Source organism: Mandrillus leucophaeus, unplaced genomic scaffold, assembly GCF_000951045.1.
Source record: "Mandrillus leucophaeus isolate KB7577 unplaced genomic scaffold, Mleu.le_1.0 Scaffold6, whole genome shotgun sequence".
NCBI classification, from domain to species: domain Eukaryota; kingdom Metazoa; phylum Chordata; class Mammalia; order Primates; family Cercopithecidae; genus Mandrillus; species Mandrillus leucophaeus.
Genome location: NW_012106474.1, coordinates 3,609,008 through 3,627,473, shown reverse-complemented (window position 1 = coordinate 3,627,473; position 18,466 = coordinate 3,609,008). Strand labels below are relative to the sequence as shown.

Here is an 18,466-nt window from a genome sequence, read left to right as displayed (position 1 = left end):
AAGAATTGCCTGCTTGCTAAAATCTAACTTACAAGGTTTTTGAGAGTTGACTATGACTAGGGAAAGTTAATGTTTTAGCCAAGAAAACATGTTGCCCTTTTTTTCTAGATGGGTTTAAATACAGCCCGTGATTTCAATTGTAGGAAAAGTTATAGCACAATTCAACAAAGAATGAGTCTGAAAATTTTAATTGCCGTTATGCAAACGTATGTAATTGTTGACAGGTGGTTTCTAGTTTGTCCAGTAATCTTTCGTATTGCCCTCTTCTGCAGCCAAGATGCAGATTTACCTGGAAGTTCTGGGGCCCCTGAAAACTTGACATTCAAGGAACGCCAGCGTCTTTTTTCACAAGGTCAAGATGTATCCAATAAAGTGAAAGCCTCTCGTAAATTAACAGAACTGGAGAATGAACTGAACACAAAATGAAAAAGAAATGAGGAGGACACTTTGTATTTACCCCAAAATCTTCTCGGTTGTGGGTTTGTAGGTGCGAGTTTGAAGAGGAAGGAGGAAGGGGGTCATATTTCTAAGTGATTTACAATTTCTGTTTCTAAAATTGTTGGGATTTAGAAATGTTTCAATTCCAAGAAATTTTACTTTACCATGAGCTTGCCGTTTACGTAACTTAAACACTGTCTAGTTTCTTAATTATCTAACTCACATGAGGATAAGTTTTTTGTTGGTTTCTTTTTTGGAGTCCTGAGTTCAGAGGGGACAGAACTAAAGGCAGGAGGAGAGAATGGATGTGTCTTCTTTCCCATCTTACCCTCATCATCGACCGAGGAGCACAAAGAAGTTCTGTTTCTGTTTTTTGTTTTTTTCAGAAACTTGATTTTAGCCGTCAAGCAGAGAATAGCTTGAACTATTCAGACTGTTGTTGGCACTGTTTAGTAGTGACCACACACTCTTCTACCCAGGAAGGAACATGTGACGACATGCTCCTCCCATGTCCCCTGATTGTGTCTGTTCCCACAATATCCTAGTCTGTATCGTGAAATGGCTTAGGCCAAAGCTTCCTGTGCGATGACGCACATCCGAGACTGTTCCACTCATTCCTCGCAAATCTGAGCTCTTCTGATCAATTCTAAATATTTGATTAATTTTAATTCTGAAAGAAAATTCTGAGGATTTAAGCTTAGGGGATTTTATTTTTATAAATACCAGATTATTGTTAGACTTAATAAATCACTGGTAAATTTAAAGATGACAGTTACATTACAAAGTTAACTAAACTTCAGCTGTTCCCAGGCATCTGTAAAAGAAGATATCTTGATTGGAGCAATGTTCGTGTGACTGGGAACGACAGAAGAATGGGAGATGAGTAGGAACCCCTCAAGCACAGCTGTCACTCAGACATTTTTAATTTGAAAAAGAAAGAGATTTTCATGTGTATGCCGTCAAGAAAAGGAAGGAATTCAATTACAGGGCATCTGTAACTTAAATATTGTAAGAATAACTCATATGGAAGTTCAAGCTATTTTTATACTGTAATAGAGTTATTTAATTTTAATTTGTTGAATTATTAGTTACCACTGTTATTTCTTCAGCTGTGGATATGTGGCTGATGTTGGGGAGACGGACCTCAGTGTGTTTTATATTGTCTGGTGTTAAGATGATAAATTACTTTGTGATTACAAGCAAATTTTCTATTTGACAAAGCCCTTGGTGGAGTCCAAATGATTTTTCTGTACCATATTGTTCTCTTACACATACGTATGTTAGGAAAATAGGCACACTTTCAAAGAGAAGCATAGGGGCTTTTACTGCCTTCGAAATCACTTTTAATAAGAGTTGTATGATAAATCATTAAAAATGCGAGTGTAAATATTTTTTTATGTCTACCAGGGTTTTTATTTGAAAGTGTGCTCTTACCATTTCCTTGTTTGAGTAAGAGAGTGAAATGGTTCTGAGTGTTCAGGAAGGATTTGCTTGCTTGCGGCAGAGGTTCTAGGAAAAGCAAGCGCCTCCCAAATATCTTGAGAACACTGGCAGCCTTATGGCCACTAAATCCACACTTTCTTTAAAGAGATGCAGATGAATTACTTTTCTGTTAATATATAGAAAAATACACATGAGAACATGCAGATACATGTAAATATCTACATACAGGGATATTCGTATGCGTGGTTGTGAAACCCATATACAAGTGGATTTGGCCATCTTTGGGCAGTGAGGTCAAATGTGAATATGTGTAAAAGTGCTTTTCAAAAGTGTGCATTACTATGAGAAAACATCAAAACTGCTGTAGTTTTCCATTTCTACTGTATTTCAGTTGCAACCTATTTTTAATAAACTTTGTATGTATTTAAGTGTATTTGCTATTGTTTTGAAAGTGCTGACAAAGTTTATATTTGTAACATCAGCCTTCCTCGCCCGTCTCTTTCCATCTTTCTATTCTTCATTAAACACTGAGTATGATTTCTGTGTCAGGCAGTGGTTTTCATTTGTGGGGATGTGTCATGTGCCTCGTCACACAGGTGTCTGTGAGTCTCATAAGCCGTTCCACTGCCCGGGCCTTCCTGATTCTTCCTTGATCCAGGCAAGCTCAGGTGGGCATTCAAGCCATTTCTCAGTGACACTGTCTCTTGGTGGCCTCTTTGAAATTCCTAAAATATCCCTAGTAATAAGTAAATGGTGTACATAAGGCATCCTGGTGATATGTGTCTTAGTGCAGGAACCCACTCAGGACAGCCTCGTGTAAAAGGGTATGTTTGATTGTAAAACTGCACAAGCCACATTATGAGGACCTGGGAGCTGCAGGAGGCATGTGCGGGCGGGACCTTCCATGTGGACGGGGCTCAGCGCTGCCTCTGCGCCATTGTTCCTCCTGCCTCTGCCTATTTCCAGTGTACCTTTTAATGGCCTATGAGCAGGAGGACGGGACAGGGCAGGGATGGAGAATTTTTAGGGCTTTCATGGGGGGAGAAAGGGATGGGGAGTTGTTGGTTGAAGGATACAAAGTTTCAGATGGGAGGAACAGGTTTTGAGATGCGTTTGCTGCACAGCAGGGTGACTGTAGTCCATATGTTGTGAAAATGAGGTTCATGAAGGAAGGCGTGTCTTAGGGTTGTAGAAAGTTGTGGAGACCTTTTTGATAGAACGAGATGTTTATGTATTGAAACTACAGTATTCACTTTTACTATATTTTAATGCCTAAAAAGATACTTTAATGTTTGAGAATACAAAAAATTAGGAAGTCTGAGTGTTAATACAGATTCCGTTTTCTTCCCAAGGCCTGTGTTTCTGTTGCTGTCAGTGGAAGTGATGGTACTGCCCTGCAGTGGTCTTCTGTCACACGGACCAGCAAGCACTTGATAATTTTCTGGTGTGCGCCGTTGGACACAATTTCCTTTACCCTTTATTGAATGGAAAACTGATTTCAAAGATTTAGTTATATTTAGTAAACATTAAGCAAAATTTAATTTGAATAACTTGCAGGAGGGAAAGGATGTACAAAAAGTGATAGTTTTATTATTTCCAGTATTTCATCCAGTTTATTCCAAAAATCACATAACCTCAAAAGAGACATGACTAGACTTGAGACTGGGAATTGAAGCCAGTTTCTTGTGTAATTCAGCAAGTGTCTATGGGAGCCTACGGATGCCTCCTCTGCCTCAGTGACTGGTCTCACAGCGCTTACCTGCCCTCCTGAAACAGTGCGGCTCTGCCCCCAGGGAGCATCACTCCAAGAGGCAGAAGCACATGTTTCATTTACATGTGCTGATCCATAGTAACTTAACTGTAAAGAAGTGCAGGGGACACCCGGAGGCCTAATAAAGTTCCTGTGGAGACAGTAGGCTGTTTTGAGAAAATGATGCTCTTAAGAAGCCTTGCAGATGGAAGAAGTCTGAGGCAGGCAAGCTAGAGCCTCTGGAAGATCGGGAGAGCCAGAGCCAGAGCCCCAGGACAGGAGGGTGCAGGCAGGGGCTGGAGAGAGCCAGGGGCCCCCTGGTGCTATCCAGTGGTAAAAGAGCATTTTCTAAGACCATGGCAAGAAGTGTGACTTGTCGTCTTCGCGCAGTGCAAAGCCTCTGCAGGGTTTCGAGGAGGGGCTGGGGCCACCCAGGTGACGTCAGTCGCTCTGGTTGCTGGCATGCGGGGGGAAGGAATGGAAGCCCGGAGCAGGCTTCTGCAGGAGTTGGAGGCTTTGAGGAACTAGATGGTGGTGTGGCCACCCAGATAGGGGAGCGTGGAGGCGTGGGCTGGGGTGGGCCCAGGTAAGCTCTAGAGTTGTTTGCATAGTTAGAGAGATGCCAAAGAACAGACTAGGAAAGAGCACAAAACTCAACTTGGCTGTCAAACAGAAGTTGGTCACCATGGCTTTCAGATTGAAAACTACCTTCACATGTCTTCAGTGGGTTAGATCTTATTTTTCTCTGTTCTTCTAAATCTTATGTTTTATTCTTTTATAGAGACTACAGACTTAAATGAATGTTAAATTGGAGACAGTGGTTCCAACTTTAACTTGGAACTTTTTAAAATGATTATAAAATATTAATCTAACTCTAAAGAGAGACCTGGGAAACTGTAGGTGAATTGTATGGCTTTAAAAATGTTCACCTTCCTCCTGTCAGTCTTTTTTGTATGAGAATAGATCCCAAAATATAAAAACAGCCTAGCTCAGTTGAGCAAAATACGTACCATGTTCTGAACAGGCGAAGCACAACTAGGGAGTCTCGGGACTTCGGGTTTGTCTGATTTCCATAACTGCCATTACCTAAATATTGGAAAATCACTGACGTCGATTCAGAGACTGTCCAGAGCCCTCTTAAGTCTTTGTGGACACAGAATGGCTTATTTAAATGAAGCAGCCTCTCCTTCCAATGACGTGAGGTGTTTATTTCTCTTTCTTTCTAGTTGCTTTATTATATGTCACCCATTGCAGACTAGGCACCCATAAATACTTGTTGGGTAAATTACACAAGAAATCGGCTTCTACTCTCAATCGGAAGTCTAGTATGTATCTTTTGCGGTTATGTGACTTTTTGGAATAAACTGGATGAAATCGTGGAATTAAAAATTCACTTTTTGCATATACTTTCCCTCCTGCAAGTCATCCAGTGTATGTCTTGCTTAGTGTTACTAAATATAACTTTCTGAAAGTAGCTTTCCATGCAAGAAAGCATGGAGGAGTGCTGTCTTCAGTAGAAGAATTGTTCAAAGACAGCTGGTTGCTGCAGTCTGCAAATGATTTGATCAGATCTCTCTCAAGAAGAATTCTTGTTGCAAGACAAGGAATTGGTGGAATACAAACAAAAATAGGAAATGAAGGAAGAGGAGAGTGCAAAGGCCGACTGGATTGCGAGGGCGTGCACGGGGAGTCTTGGTACCGCAACCAGTTCCATGTATTCAGAAGAGCAAGACGCAAGTGCCTTCCTGGGGGAAGTTGGCTCAGCCTCACATTCTAAGAGGCGTTTCTCAGGCAGCACTGGACATGGGCCGCCCTGAATATTCTTTGCTCCTGAGGACACCATTTGCGGGGCTGACTTGTGTACATACACGGGGCCTCTGGCTGTCTCTGGTAGAAGCAAATTTGTCACACTTCTTGGCAGGATTTCCAATGACTTGGGCAGAGCCAGTCATTAAAGTGGTAAAGCAGGTTGTATTCCAGAACTTGGTAATGGGGGAAGAAAACACCTCAGTTCAGAGCTGGACTCAACTCTGCATAGGGCAAGGGAAATGGAGTCGGCAGCCAAGGAGCAGGTTAGAGGTTGGTGGAAAGAGGGTCACTGAGAGGCCACAGCAGGGCTGGAGGGCACTCGGGCCAAACTGACCCATGGGGAGTCTTGCTAAAGTCGGGGCTGGGGAACCCAGCATCACCTGGGGGATGGCAGGGGACACGGAACTGATCAGATGTTGGACACAGGCGTGGGGGATTCTCATGGCGATGCAGACTTGAGGCTGAGCTGAAAAAGGGCGTGGAGAAGCCCAGGGTCTGGTCAGGGAGGGCGTCCTTGCCACTGGTGCCAGGAGAAGCGGGTGTCCATGTTCCTAACCAACTTGCCACACGGTTGCCGCGATCACGTCGCATACCGTGTCCTGTCACCTCTGCCGGGCTGTGAGCTGGGAAGCTGCGCAAGCCTTTCGCCACTGTCGTCCTGGCCTGTGTGCATGCCTAGCCAACCGCTGCTGTGTAGATAAGTTTGGAAACCAAGTCAGTGATACGGACGTGATGTATCACAAACACGCTGCAACAAGAGAGAGAGCCTCCATCCAGCACTGCCACCGACTCTCCGGGAGCCTTTGGCCACATTCTTTGGCCCAGAGCAGCTCAGTCCCCTCGAGACCTGACACCAGCCCCTCCAGAGACCGTCCGTTTTCTAGGAGTCACGTGAAAAAAGTAGAAGGAAGCATAATAAATTGTGATATATTTTATTTTGCCTAATATATCCCAACAGCATCATTTCAACATGCAATCTACACATAAAATGCATTCAGATTCTCTACATTCTTTTTCATGTACAGCCTTCAAAATACAGGGTGTATCACACCCACGAGACTTCCCCGACTGCTGTGTGCTAGTGCTGGATTGTGAGTGACCAGAGAAGCCTCTACATTAAAATATGGGGGCCATTCCCCCCGCAGTGTGCGGGGAGGAGGAGGCAGTGGGGGCCATTCCCCCCGCAGTGTGCGGGGAGGAGGAGGCAGTGGGGGCCATTCCCTCTGCAGTGTGCGGGAGGAGGAAGCAGGAAGCTGCTTGCCCCTCCTCTTCCAGGTTCAGGTCCTGCTTCCGGGACTCAGCCGCGCCTCTGGGAAGCGCCGGTCCAGGAACTCCGCAAGTTACAGGAGAACCAGGCGGGGCCGTGGTCCAGCGAGGCCTGGGATTCAGAAGGCATGAAACTTTCCTCAACGCTTGGACACCGGCCCCCTCCCCCGGGTCTTCCTGCTTCTTCCCGCTGCCCCTGGCTCCCGCCTCGAGCCACCCTCTCTCGCTCCCCAACGCCTGCACCTGCGCCGGTTACTGGGTGCGGTGAGAGGAGGCCAGAAGCAGAGGCGATGCCGGCCGGGGGCGGGCGGTGGGGGGGCTTCTGGGAGCAGCGGACCCGGCAGCTACAAAGCCAAGTGCGGGTGAGTCGGGGTAGGGGGAGGGAGGAGGGACCTCCCCCCTCAGAGGCTCCACGCTGAGGCCTGGGAGAATCGGGTGAGCTTGAGGTTTTCACTGGATGGTGGCCAGCTTTGGACACAGAGGCCCCACGTGATCTGTCCCCTCCCGTCTAGGCTTCCACGACCTAGGGGTGGTGGACCTGCTCTCTCCTCCCACCACTGACCTCCACCTGAGGCCCTGGACTTCCCTGTGGGACCTCCTCTCCCCTCCCACCTGGGGACCTCGTCCCCCGAGGGACCTCCCCCCCTCCCCCTCCCACCTGGGCCTCCTCTCCCCTCCCACCTGGGGCCTCCGTGACTTTTAAAACCGTCAGTTGTGTGCTGTGCACGTGCCGGGAGCACAGTAGTTAAGCCGGGACAGGTAAAGCTCTTCTAGTCACTGCCCTCTTGGAGTATACAGTTGAATCCGGGAAGTAGATCAATGAAATGATTGTAAAATACAGAACGCTGGGAAGTGGAGGTGCATGGTCTCACACGTGTTTATAATTCAGCCATCGCCTAATCTGAGAAATTAAGGATTTCTGCATCGTGCCCGTGCCCACTGAGCTGAGCTCTGCTGAGATGGGGAGTCCTCTGGCTAGAGGCTGAGGGCAGGAGCTCTGGGTGAGAGGCTGGGCCGGCAGTGCTCCCCATGGGTCAGTTTAGCCCGAGTGCCCTCCAGCCCTGCTGTGGCCTCTCAGTGACCCTCTTTCCACCAACCTCTAACCTGCTCCTTGGCTGCCGACTCCATTTCCCTTGCCGTATGCATAGTGAGCTGGGCAGGGGTCAGCGCCGGCTGGGGCAGCGCAGGAAGCAGCTGCTGCTTGAGACTGAGAGCACAGCAAGGGGCCGAGCTCCGCCTGGTCAGTCGGGACCAGTAAGGGATCTTCTTTCTTGAGGGCACGGAGACACCGTTGGAGGGATTGTGAGGAGGGTGGGAAGATGAGATTAAATTCCTATTCTGAAAATGTCACATTGTGGAGGGCACTGGTTCAAACGGAGTAATGGCCATGGAGGGAGAACACTGCCCGGGGACACCCCGGGGTGGCAGGGAGAGGAGCCCCGGAAACCTGAGCAAAACGTGCAAAATGGGGAAAACCACCCACTTTTTTAATGGAAGTTGTGCTAACAGCTGTCAACGAAAAGAGTCAAACTCTGTGAAATATTTGAAGAGATTTATTTGGAGCCAAATATGAGTGACCATGGCCCGTGACACGGCCCTCAGGAGGGCCTGAGAATTTGTGTGCGAGGTAGCCGGGGCCAGCTTGGTTTTACACAATTTAGAGAGGCAGGAGACATCAATCCAATACGTTTAAGAAATACATTGGTTCGGCCCAGACAGGCGGGACAACTCAAAGGGTAGGGGGAGGGCTTCCAGGCTCTAGGTTCATGTAAACATTTTCTGGTTGACAATTGGTTGAGTTTGTCTGAAGACCTGGGATCAATAGAAAGGAAATGTTCAGGTTAAGATAAAAGATAGTGAAGACCAAGGTTCTTTTGAAGTCTCATTATGGCTACCCTTAGAGTCAATAGGTGACAGATGTTTCCTATTTAGATTTTTAAAAGGTTCTAGACTCTTTAGTTCATCTCTTCAGGATTGGGAGGGCCTGGAAGAAAAAGATCTAACCTAACAGAGATTCTTTACAGATGTACATGTCCCCCAACAAAGGACAGCTTTGCAGGACCGTTTCAAAATATGGCAAAGAAGCATGCTTTTGGGGTAAAATATTTTGACTTTCTTCTTTGTCTCGTAATATTATGTCCGAGTCAGATTTGGAAAGTAAGTCACAATGTATAGGGCTAAATAAAACCCATCTGATGAGAATTTATGATTTGTAGGGCATGACTCCCCGGGCCCCTTAGATAGGAATTTGAAGTGCAAGAGTGGAAAAAAAAAAAAAATCAGAGCTTAGTCCTCACAGCATACATCAGATGACAAATATTTATTCAAGAAAGTCTGCTAAAACTCCATAAGAACAGTGATCATCTGTGGATTCCTTCTTCCCCGACTCCAGCTCGTCTTGACAGAGCCCGCCTCTTGGTGGTTGTGTCCGAGGGGACAGGACTCGCTCTCCCCTCAGCTCCCACCCGAGGGTCCCCTTATCTCACGAGGAGGGACAGATGCCAGCATTTCTCACCGCAGCACCCAGTTGAAGAAGCTAAATTCCTGGTGAGCATGGACAGCCCCCTTCTTCCAGCCAGTCTCTACTCATCAGATGGGGTTCTAGCCAAGAACAGCAGGCTAAGAAGGCTGGGATCCCATTGCTCTCCCCAGCTCCTCTGTAGGACACAGCTCTGTAAAAAGAAGCAAACTGAGAAGACCAGAGAGCAGGACAGTCCCCAGGGAAGAAAAGGTTGCTCTGAAGCTCTTCCCAAAGGAACTGGCTTTATTGGAAACAGCGAGTTCAAGCCTGAAGGCATGCTCTGAAAGGATTGTTCTCTTAATTAGGAGCAATGAATTGGCCTGTGAGAGCTGCCAGAACAAAGCACCACAGACTGGGGGCTTAAACAACAGAAATTTCTCCCTCACAGTTCTGAGGCCTGACGTCTGAGCTCAAGGCATTGGCAGCTTTGGTTGCCTCGGAGGCTTCTCTCCTTGGCTTGTGGATGGCCACCTTCTCACCGCGTCCTCACATGGTCTTTCTTCATCGTGTCTCTGTACGTGTCCAAATTTCCTCCTCTTGTAAGGACACCAGCCACATTGGAACACGGCCCACGCCCTCCTCTGGTAAGGACACCAGTCACGTTGGAACAGGGCCCACCCCCACCCCCATGGCCTCATTTTCACTTAGTCACCTCTTTAAAGATCCTATCTTCAAATAGAATCATATTCTAATACACTGGGGGTTGGGACTTCAACATTTGAATTTGGGGGTAGAGACAAAATTCAGCATATGATCAACAAGCTAATTCATAGCCCTACTAGGTTGCTAGAGAGAACCAAAGTGGTGACTAAGAAGAGCCCTTGGCCGGGCGTGGTGGCCCACGTCTGTAATCCCAGCACTTTGGGAGGCCAAGGTGGGCGGATCACGAGGTCAAGAGATTGAGGCCATCCTGGCCAACATGGTGAAACCCCATCCTACTAAAAATACAAAAATTAGTTGGGTGTGGTGGCGTGCACCTGTAGTCCCAGCTACTCGGGAGGCCGAGGCAGGAGAATCACTTGAACCCAGGAGGCAGAGGTTGCAGTGAGCTGAGATCGCGCCATTGCACTCCAGCCTGGTGACAGAGCAAGACGCCGTCTCAAAAAAAAAAAAAAAAAAAAAGGAAGAAGAAGAAGAGCCCACCTGGAGCTAACACAAACCTCAAAGACAGGCCTCAAAACACGACCACTGCTCCAGTAATATAATTGGACCAGACACTGAAGAAATGTATGCCCAGGTCATTACTGAAAATCATAGAGCAATCAGTTGGTAATTAATGGAGCTTAACAGGTAGATGTGATGCCGCATAAGGTAGATGACTTAACAGAGGGATCAGGGAAAGAGAGAGCCAATGTCCCCACCAAAACCACCACAACCCAGGGTGGCTGTGAGGATGCCCAAGGCTGAGTCCTCCAAGGAGCTACCCCAGAGGCCTCACACTGCAGGGGAAATAAGCTTCATTGAAATAGTCTAACCAAGAGACTCAACAGATAAGCAAAGAACAACAAAACCAAGCTGCAGGCGGGGAGGAGAGGAATCAGCATGTACAGTTTTCATACTATTACCTAAAACATCCAATTTTTCAATAAAAATAGACATGCAAAGACATTCAAAGAAACAGGAAAATGAGACATGAGGAAAACACAGGAAACAAAAGCTGCCTTGTGAGGGCCTAGATTTTCTTTTTTTTCAGTTTGACTCTGATTAGCAAGAGGGCCTAGATTTTGAGGAGACAAAGACTTCAAAGCAGCCATTATAGACATGTTCAAAAAACTAAACAACGCTGTGCTCATAGAAGTGAGGGAAACCATGGCAATGTCTCATCAAATAAAAAACAATGAAGAGATAGAAATTATTTTTTAATGATAATCCTGGAGCTGAAAATAACTGAAATGGAAAAAAAAAAATTCTGTCAGGGCTCAGGAGTAGATTTGAACTGAAAAGTCAGCAAACTTTAAGATAGATTGGTAGAAATCATGTTATCTTAAAAACAGAGATAATAGATTTAAAAAATGAACAGAACCTCAGAGAAAGATGTGAAACCTTTAAGCACCCCAGTATATGCATAATGAAAGCAAAAGAAGGAGAGAAGAGAGATAAAGGAGCAGGAAAATATTCAAAGAAATAATTGCTGTAAACTTCCCAAATTTGCTTAAAAATATGAATCTCTCAAGTTCAATGGATCCCAAAAGTAGGATAAATACAAAGAGATCCACACTCGCACACGTCATAGTACAAATGTTTGAAGCAAGATGCAAATCTTGAAAGCAGATTTGTTGTCGTGTACGTGAGAACCCAAAAGGACTAATGGCTGACTTCTCAGCAATGATGGAAGTCAGAGGGTGGTTGATACAGTTTGGCTGTTTCCCCACTCAGATCTCATCTTGGATTCCTATGTGTTGCGGGAGGGACCCGGTGGGAGGTAATTGAATCATGGGAGCAGATATCTTCCCCATGGTGTTCTCGTGATAGTGAATGAGTCTTACGAGATCTGATGGTTTTAAGAGGAGGATTTTCCCTGCACAAGCTCCTTCTCTCTCTCTCTCTCTCTCTGTCACCATATGAGGTGTGACTTTCCGCTTCTGCCATGGTTGTGAGGCCTCCCCAGCCACATGGAAATGTTAAGTCCAGTAAACCTCTTTCTTTGGCAATTTGCCCAGTCTTAGGTTTGTCTATATTCGCAGCATGAAAACAGACTCACGAGGCGGTGGAGTGACATGTTCAAAGTGCTGAAAGGAAAGAAAACCTGTCAATCAAGAGCCTTATATCTGGCAAAACTGTCTTTCAAACATTAAAGCAAAATAAAAGCACTATTAGAAAAACAAATCTGAGAGAATGTACTGTGAGAAGGAAATCCCTCAGGCTGAAAGCCGGTGAAACCACAAGGAAGCTCAGATCCACACAGAGTGTCAGTAAAGTAATTACGTAATTATAAAAGATAGTAGACATGTATATTTCTTCATTTTCCTTCTCTTAACTGATTTAAAGAGCAGTTGTATAAGACAGAATGTGTATAATTGCACTGTTGGCTGGCCCTGTAACATGTAGAAATGTAATGTATTTGACAAAAATAGCACAAAGGATGTGATGAAAGCAAAGTTTTATTGGAGTCAGGAAATGACACCAGTGACTTGAATCCACAGGACCAAATGAAGAGAAACAAACATGGTAAATAAAAAGAGAAATAGAACTTGCATAGAAATATACATGTATTCTCCTTCCTTTCCTCACCTTCTTTAATGAACATGAAATTATGTAAAGTCATAATTATAACAATGTATTGTTGTATTTGTAACATATATACATATAATGTGTATAACTATAATAATATAAAAGAGAGGAGAGAAGAATACACCTAACAACAGGGCTTCTGAACGAGTGAGACAAAAACCGACAGAATGGAAGAGAAATAGGCAATTCAAAAACAGTGATTGCAGACTTCAATACTCTACCTTCAATTATGGATAGACCAACTAGATAGAAAATCAACGAGTAAACAGAAGACTCAAAGAACACGATAAACTGAACAGACCTAACAGACATCTGTGGAACACGCTACCTAACAACAGAACTCAGAATTCTTCTCAAGTGCGCATTGAACACGCTCCAGGATAAACATACTAGGTCATAGAACAAGCCTGAATCATATATGATTTCTATCCTTTAAATAGAATAAGCCTGAATCATATACGATTTCTATCCTTTAAATAGAACAAGCCTGAATCATATACGATTTCTATCCTTTAAGTAGAACAAGCCTGAATCATACATGATTTCTATCCTTTAAGTAGAACAAGCCTGAATCGTATACGATTTCTATCCTTTAATGTATTCAGGCTTGTTCTGTGACCCAGCATGTTTATCCTGGAGCGTGTTCAGAATAGAGTTAAATTTGAAATTGATGGCAAAAATAAATTTGGGAAACTCACAAATATGTGGAAATTAAACAAGACACTCTTAAATAACCAGTGTGTCAAAGAAGAAACCACAAGGAAATAAGGAAGTACTTTGAGATAAACAAAAATGAAGATATCACGGTACAGAAACTTATGGGATGAAGCTAAAGCAAGGCTTCGATGGAAATGTATAGATGTAAAAGCCTGTCCTCCATGAAACCAGTCCCTGGTGGCAAAAAGGTTAGGGACTGCTGGTGTAGATGACTCCCAAGGCCTCAGGTCATATCACCAGTCCCAAAGAGTTTGGAGTTACAAGCAAGATTGTCCTAAAATCATCACAGCTGGTTGTGGGCGTGTCAGCAGGCGTGGGGGAGGAGGAGTCCCCAGCAGAGGACTGAACCCCCAGTAGGAGGGCCTGCACCACAACCTGCTTCCTAAGAAACTGGTGGTTGTCTTTGCAGGAAATTCTCCAGTTGCTGGCTCTCTCTGTGTTCACTATTGATAGGTGATACGTCACAGCCCTATGTCAGACCCTCCAGTGCTCTCCCATCTATGTGGGATCAAACCCAGTCTTCCACCTGGCTTGCACACACCCTGGCCATGCCCCGGCCTCCTTCCTTCCTCAACCTCCCTCACCCACTCACTGGCCTCGCAGGCCTCTGCCCTGTCCTCAACATGCCACGCTCGTTCCCACCTCAAGGCCTTCACACTGGCTGCTTCTGTGCCCCAGTGTTTCTGTGACAGTCCTCAGCCCTCCCAGCCAGCCTCTCTGAGCCCCCTTCTGACAAGGGGTGGGAGGGTCCAAGCCCCCGGGTTCGGCTGCTGGTCAGGGGCCACACTGGAGGCTGGAGAGGTGGTGGATGTGAGCGTGGACGGTGGGAGGGAAGCACAGCCTGTCGGGGTGGAGATGGTCTTTCCTGCCTGTCCTGGGGCCGCGGCGTCATCCGAGCCCAGCATCGGTCAGCTCCCATACAGTCAGGCATCGCTGAATGGCGGGGTTGTGTTCTGAGAAATGTGACCTTGGACAGCTTTGTCATTGTGGGACATCGTGGGGTGCTTTTCCACGACCTGGGAAGGTGCCGCCTGCTGCTATCGGGTGTGGCCATTGCAGCCAGGCCGCAGATCTGTGCAGCGCGGGACTCTGCCGAATACCGCGGGTGGCTGTAACACAACAGTGAGGATGTGTGTATCGCAACACAGAAAAGCTACAGTAAAAATAAGGCACTGCCCTCTCAAGCGGCCACGGTGAGGGACGAGGCCTGTCATTGACCAAAGCACGGCCGTGCAGCCCAGGACGGCAGTTCCTCACCCAGGGCCCGTGTGTTTGCGTCCAGTGTACGCTGTGTTCTGAGGGTGAGCATGATGGCTGATTAATAGAAGTCTCATGACTTCAGTACAACCAGGTAAGTGCTGCGTTGGTCATTGTCTGTTTTGGATCCTTGGTTGTAGGCCAAAGAAGACAAGATAGCAGAACTGGAAACGGAAAACGCTGTCCTTCTTCTGAAATTGGCAGAGGTAATATTTTTAAATGTCCCGCAGGCTGAGTGGAATTGTATCCAGTGGGGAGTGATTTCGTGTTGAAGTCAGCTTTTAGCCCTTGTAGAAGAAATCCATTGTGGGTGACTCCCTGGGACCTTTTCTTTTTGCCATCGAGTGAGCCGACAGGGACTCCTCGGTTGCTGTGTGAAGTGTCTTACACTGGATCAAGGCTGAGCTTCAAATTCCTGTGTGTCTCTGTGCTCACAGGTATTTAATGAGTAACAGTCCATCAGGAACTCACGCTTTTTCAAAACAGCTCTCTTGAGGTTTCGTGTACCAAGTGGGTGTACCATAAATTTACCCATGTTAAGTGTACAATTCAACATTTAGGAAATGTGTAGTTGTGTAACTGACTTAGTCATTTGTGCTGCTGTAAAAAATATCTGAGACTGAGACATTTATTAAGAACAGGAATTTATCACTCAGTTCCAGAGGCTGGAAAATCCAAGGCCAGATGCCACGGGGCCATTGGCGAGGGCCCTTCTTCCTCAACGATGGTGCCATCTCTGGCGCTGTCCTCGCCTGGCAGGACAGTGGGAAGCACAGAAGGCTGTGCCGGTTCCCTTCTGTCCGTCCACGAGGCACGGATCCGTCCCCAAAGGCTGCGCCGGTTCCCTCCAGTCAGTCCAGGAGGCATGGGTCCATCCCCAAAGGCTGCTCTGGTTCCCTCCAGTCCCTCCACAAGGCACAGGTCCCTCCCCAAAGGCACTGCTTCTCAACACCACCACATCGGGGGTTAAGTTTCCATGTGAATTTTGGATGTGGCGCATTCAAACCGCAGCAGCCACCATCACCACAAGCCAGGTGCCCGGGCTCTCCATCGCCCCGAAGGCCCCCGCCGGCATGTTTCCGCCCTTTCCGCACCCCGTTGTTCCAGGAAGCCGCTCGTCTGGTAACTGGAGCGATCTGCCATCCCAGGATCAGCCCCAGAACACCTGAACGATGCCACCCATGTCATCCATCTGCCTCACCAAAGAAAAATGTCTCTGGAAGATGACTCCGCTCAGTTTTTCTTGCAGGTTTGTTCTCAGAATTGAAAAGGAAGGGAGCACACAGGGAGAATGCCCTTGGCACACGCGGACTCAGGTTGTTCTTTTCTACCGTTTGCTGTTGCTACTTGGGGTAAAGCGGCCGCGGAAAGAAAGCAGGCCTGAGTCCCTGGAAGCTTCTCATCGGGACGTGAACCGACTGGGAAAAGGACGTTTGCAGATGTGACCAAATTAAGACTTTTGGGATGGGAGAGTGTCCTGGATTATCCTGATGGGCTCTAAATGTCACCGTGAGTGAGTGTCCGTAGAGGAGGGAGACAGAGGAGTTTCTACACAGGTCACGTGGGGACGGAGGAAGGGAGCTTTCCAGATGTGACCATGTGTACTGGGCAATACAACCGCAGGCCAAGGGTTGCAAGCAGAGCCAGAGCCGGGAGGAGGCAGGTGGGGCCCTCCCCAGAAGCCTTCAGAGGGAGGCCCGACCACACCTTGTGTCTGGACTTCTGGCCTCCAGAACCACGAGATGAGAAGTTTCTGTTGGAAGCCCCCAGTTTCCCATAATTTGTAATAGTGGAAATAGGAAACCATCGTGTTCTCATCTTTAAATTATTACCCCTTTCGAATTCTTGGAATCTCAGCAGAATCAGGGCCAAGTGGGGCTTCTACTCTTCTTGACTACCCTTGAATAACCCTGTTGAGTTTCATTGGAAAAAAAAAATGCAGTTGTACAAAATCTGCAAATTAATTAAGGGATATTCTTACTACTTCTTAAATGAAGTGAATATTTTCTGCATTCGTTTTTAAGCTCGTTCTTTCCTGGGGTGTTGAGGCCCAGGTGTGCACGCATTATCATGCCCTTCCTAGGCACTGAAGACCAAGGCACATAGGCGGTAACACCAAGGTCCAGAGAGGTGAGAAACGTTCCCACGTTCACAATGACAAAAAGCCACGGGACTGAGCATCAAATCTTGTCACCCAGTTCCAGGCCACATTGTTCTCTGGAAGTGCACAGTGTAATTCTACAGTAATGAAAACAGTTGGAAATAGTAACCCCGTCCAGCCTAAGAGCCTAACAGCATTTCGTGGCTTTATTGGAAGGGTCAAGACTCTTGGTCAACAAGATCTCAAGGAACCCCAGGCATCCGTTGCTCCACAGTCACACTCCAGTCTCCATCTTTGGCCAGGGAAACGGGTCCTTCCATGGAGGAGGGACCCCAGACCCCTGCCGGTGAGTGCCTGAGTGTGCCTGAGATGGCAGAGGTCCATCACATTCCAGCAAAGCCTTCTCCAGCGGAACATGGATGGCCCTGCTCAGGGTCCCTCAGCATGAGTGGCTCTCCAGGACGTCACAGCCTCTGCGGTGCCAGCAGCCTGTCAAGGAGTGGCTGTCCGTGTGGCCGCGGACCCCTGAAGTGCAGGCCCAGCCTTCCCATTTGGGTCTGGTCCAGAGCCTGGTGCTGTTCACCACGCACTGTTGGTGGGGGCACTGCCCAAGCCCGGCGACTTTTCTAGTGTCATTTAGATGAGCTTTTTAAAGGATCTTTTTTAACATGTGAGATCATTAGGCACACAGTGTGCAGTGAAGCCGTGGAGCCCTGGCGTCTGCACTGTGAGCCCCTCCTGGTGGTTCCGGTCATTGGAAGGCTGATCTCCACATGGTGGCCCTGCCTGCTGCCTCCCCCAGGCCAGCATGCCCCACTGCCACCAGAGTGTGGCCTTGGTGTGTGGCGTGCTTGGCGTCACGGGCCCTGCAGTGAAATGGCTTTTCCACTGGGACTCCCGGACGGGGACGCAGGTGGAGCATTGTCCACCCCATGCACCTTGCAGATCTGGCGGCTGCACTGGCCTCCTGGTCCTCCTGGCCCTCCCAGCCTCTCACCCTCCCGGAGGCGGAGCTCCCTGCCTGCGACTCGTGCTCCTGCTTCCCATGTCGCCCTCACCTAAGATAAGTCCCATGTCCCTTGCCCAACAGGTGGTGACTTTATTTCCATCCAACTCCATTCCTCAGCAACCCCCAGCGCAATCCGGCGTCCCTGTGCCCACGCAGGCTCGTTCCCCCGTGTTTCTGTTGCCCACGGCCAAATCCCCCAAAGCTCAGGGCAGCCCCACGTTGAGCGCAGGCCATCCTGGGGCCATGGATTTTCCCGTAATTGCCGTTCCATGCCCGGTGAGTCCCGGAGGCTCTGGAACCGTGGATTTTCCCAGAATTGCCGTTCCACGCCCGGTGAGTCCCGGAGGCTTTGGAACACGGTTTCTAACACGCGCAGGCTGATTTCTAACGCTCACGCGCGTGGTATTGCTTTCTTCCCAGAGAGGATCTGAGCCTTTGGGGGCCGGGGACTCAATTTTGCTGCAGCTTCTTTAGTCGGATGAGGGTGGGGGAACCTTCCCCGGCCCATCCTCAAGCCCCACGGATCCGGCCGGTGCTCTCGACGGCCTCTTCACCCCGGGGCTCTCGGAGCCGCCCTCCCCTGCAGTTCTCTGTTAACACCTTTCCACTTCGGAGGAGCTTTGCGCGGAGAACACAGCGATTTTCTGACCTAATCGCACCCCGCTGTGCGGCCGCCCTCGCTCCACAGTTACTTTCAGTGACTTTGCAGCCTCCTGCCCCGCTGGGCCCGGCTCTCTGCTCCTGAGTCCCGGTCCCTCTGCTCCTGAGTCCCGGTCCCTCTGCTCCTGAGTCCCGGTCCCTCTGCTCCTGAGTCCCGGTCCCTCTGCTCCTGAGGCACTGAGCTTGGCCGTCTCTGTGCCAGGACTGGGGCCTGGGCTCAGCTCCCCGGAGGCACCGCAGGCAGCGCGGGACCCCGAGCTCACA

General features: G+C 48.0%; 2 protein-coding genes across 6 annotated transcripts in view; one reads left to right on the top strand and one right to left on the bottom strand.

Annotated features, from left to right (window-relative positions):
- Window positions 1-1,748, top strand: part of MLLT4 (myeloid/lymphoid or mixed-lineage leukemia (trithorax homolog, Drosophila); translocated to, 4) — a 152,667-nt gene extending 150,919 nt beyond the window's left edge. For all 5 annotated transcript variants that reach the window (XM_011999609.1, XM_011999614.1, XM_011999613.1 and 2 more), the window contains one exon: window positions 273-1,748. In XM_011999609.1, the coding sequence (XP_011854999.1) occupies window positions 273-426 (154 nt within the window). In that variant the 3' untranslated portion in view covers window positions 427-1,748. The remainder of the gene's footprint in view (window positions 1-272) is intronic.
- A 4,803-nt stretch (window positions 1,749-6,551) lies between these two features.
- Window positions 6,552-18,466, bottom strand: part of LOC105553563 — a 16,621-nt gene continuing 4,706 nt past the window's right edge. The window contains exons 4-6 of the mRNA XM_011999663.1: window positions 17,761-17,889; window positions 6,862-7,050; window positions 6,552-6,708 (exon numbers count right to left, since the gene is read on the bottom strand). Of these exons, the coding sequence (XP_011855053.1) occupies window positions 6,552-6,708; window positions 6,862-7,050; window positions 17,761-17,889 (475 nt within the window). The remainder of the gene's footprint in view (window positions 6,709-6,861; window positions 7,051-17,760; window positions 17,890-18,466) is intronic.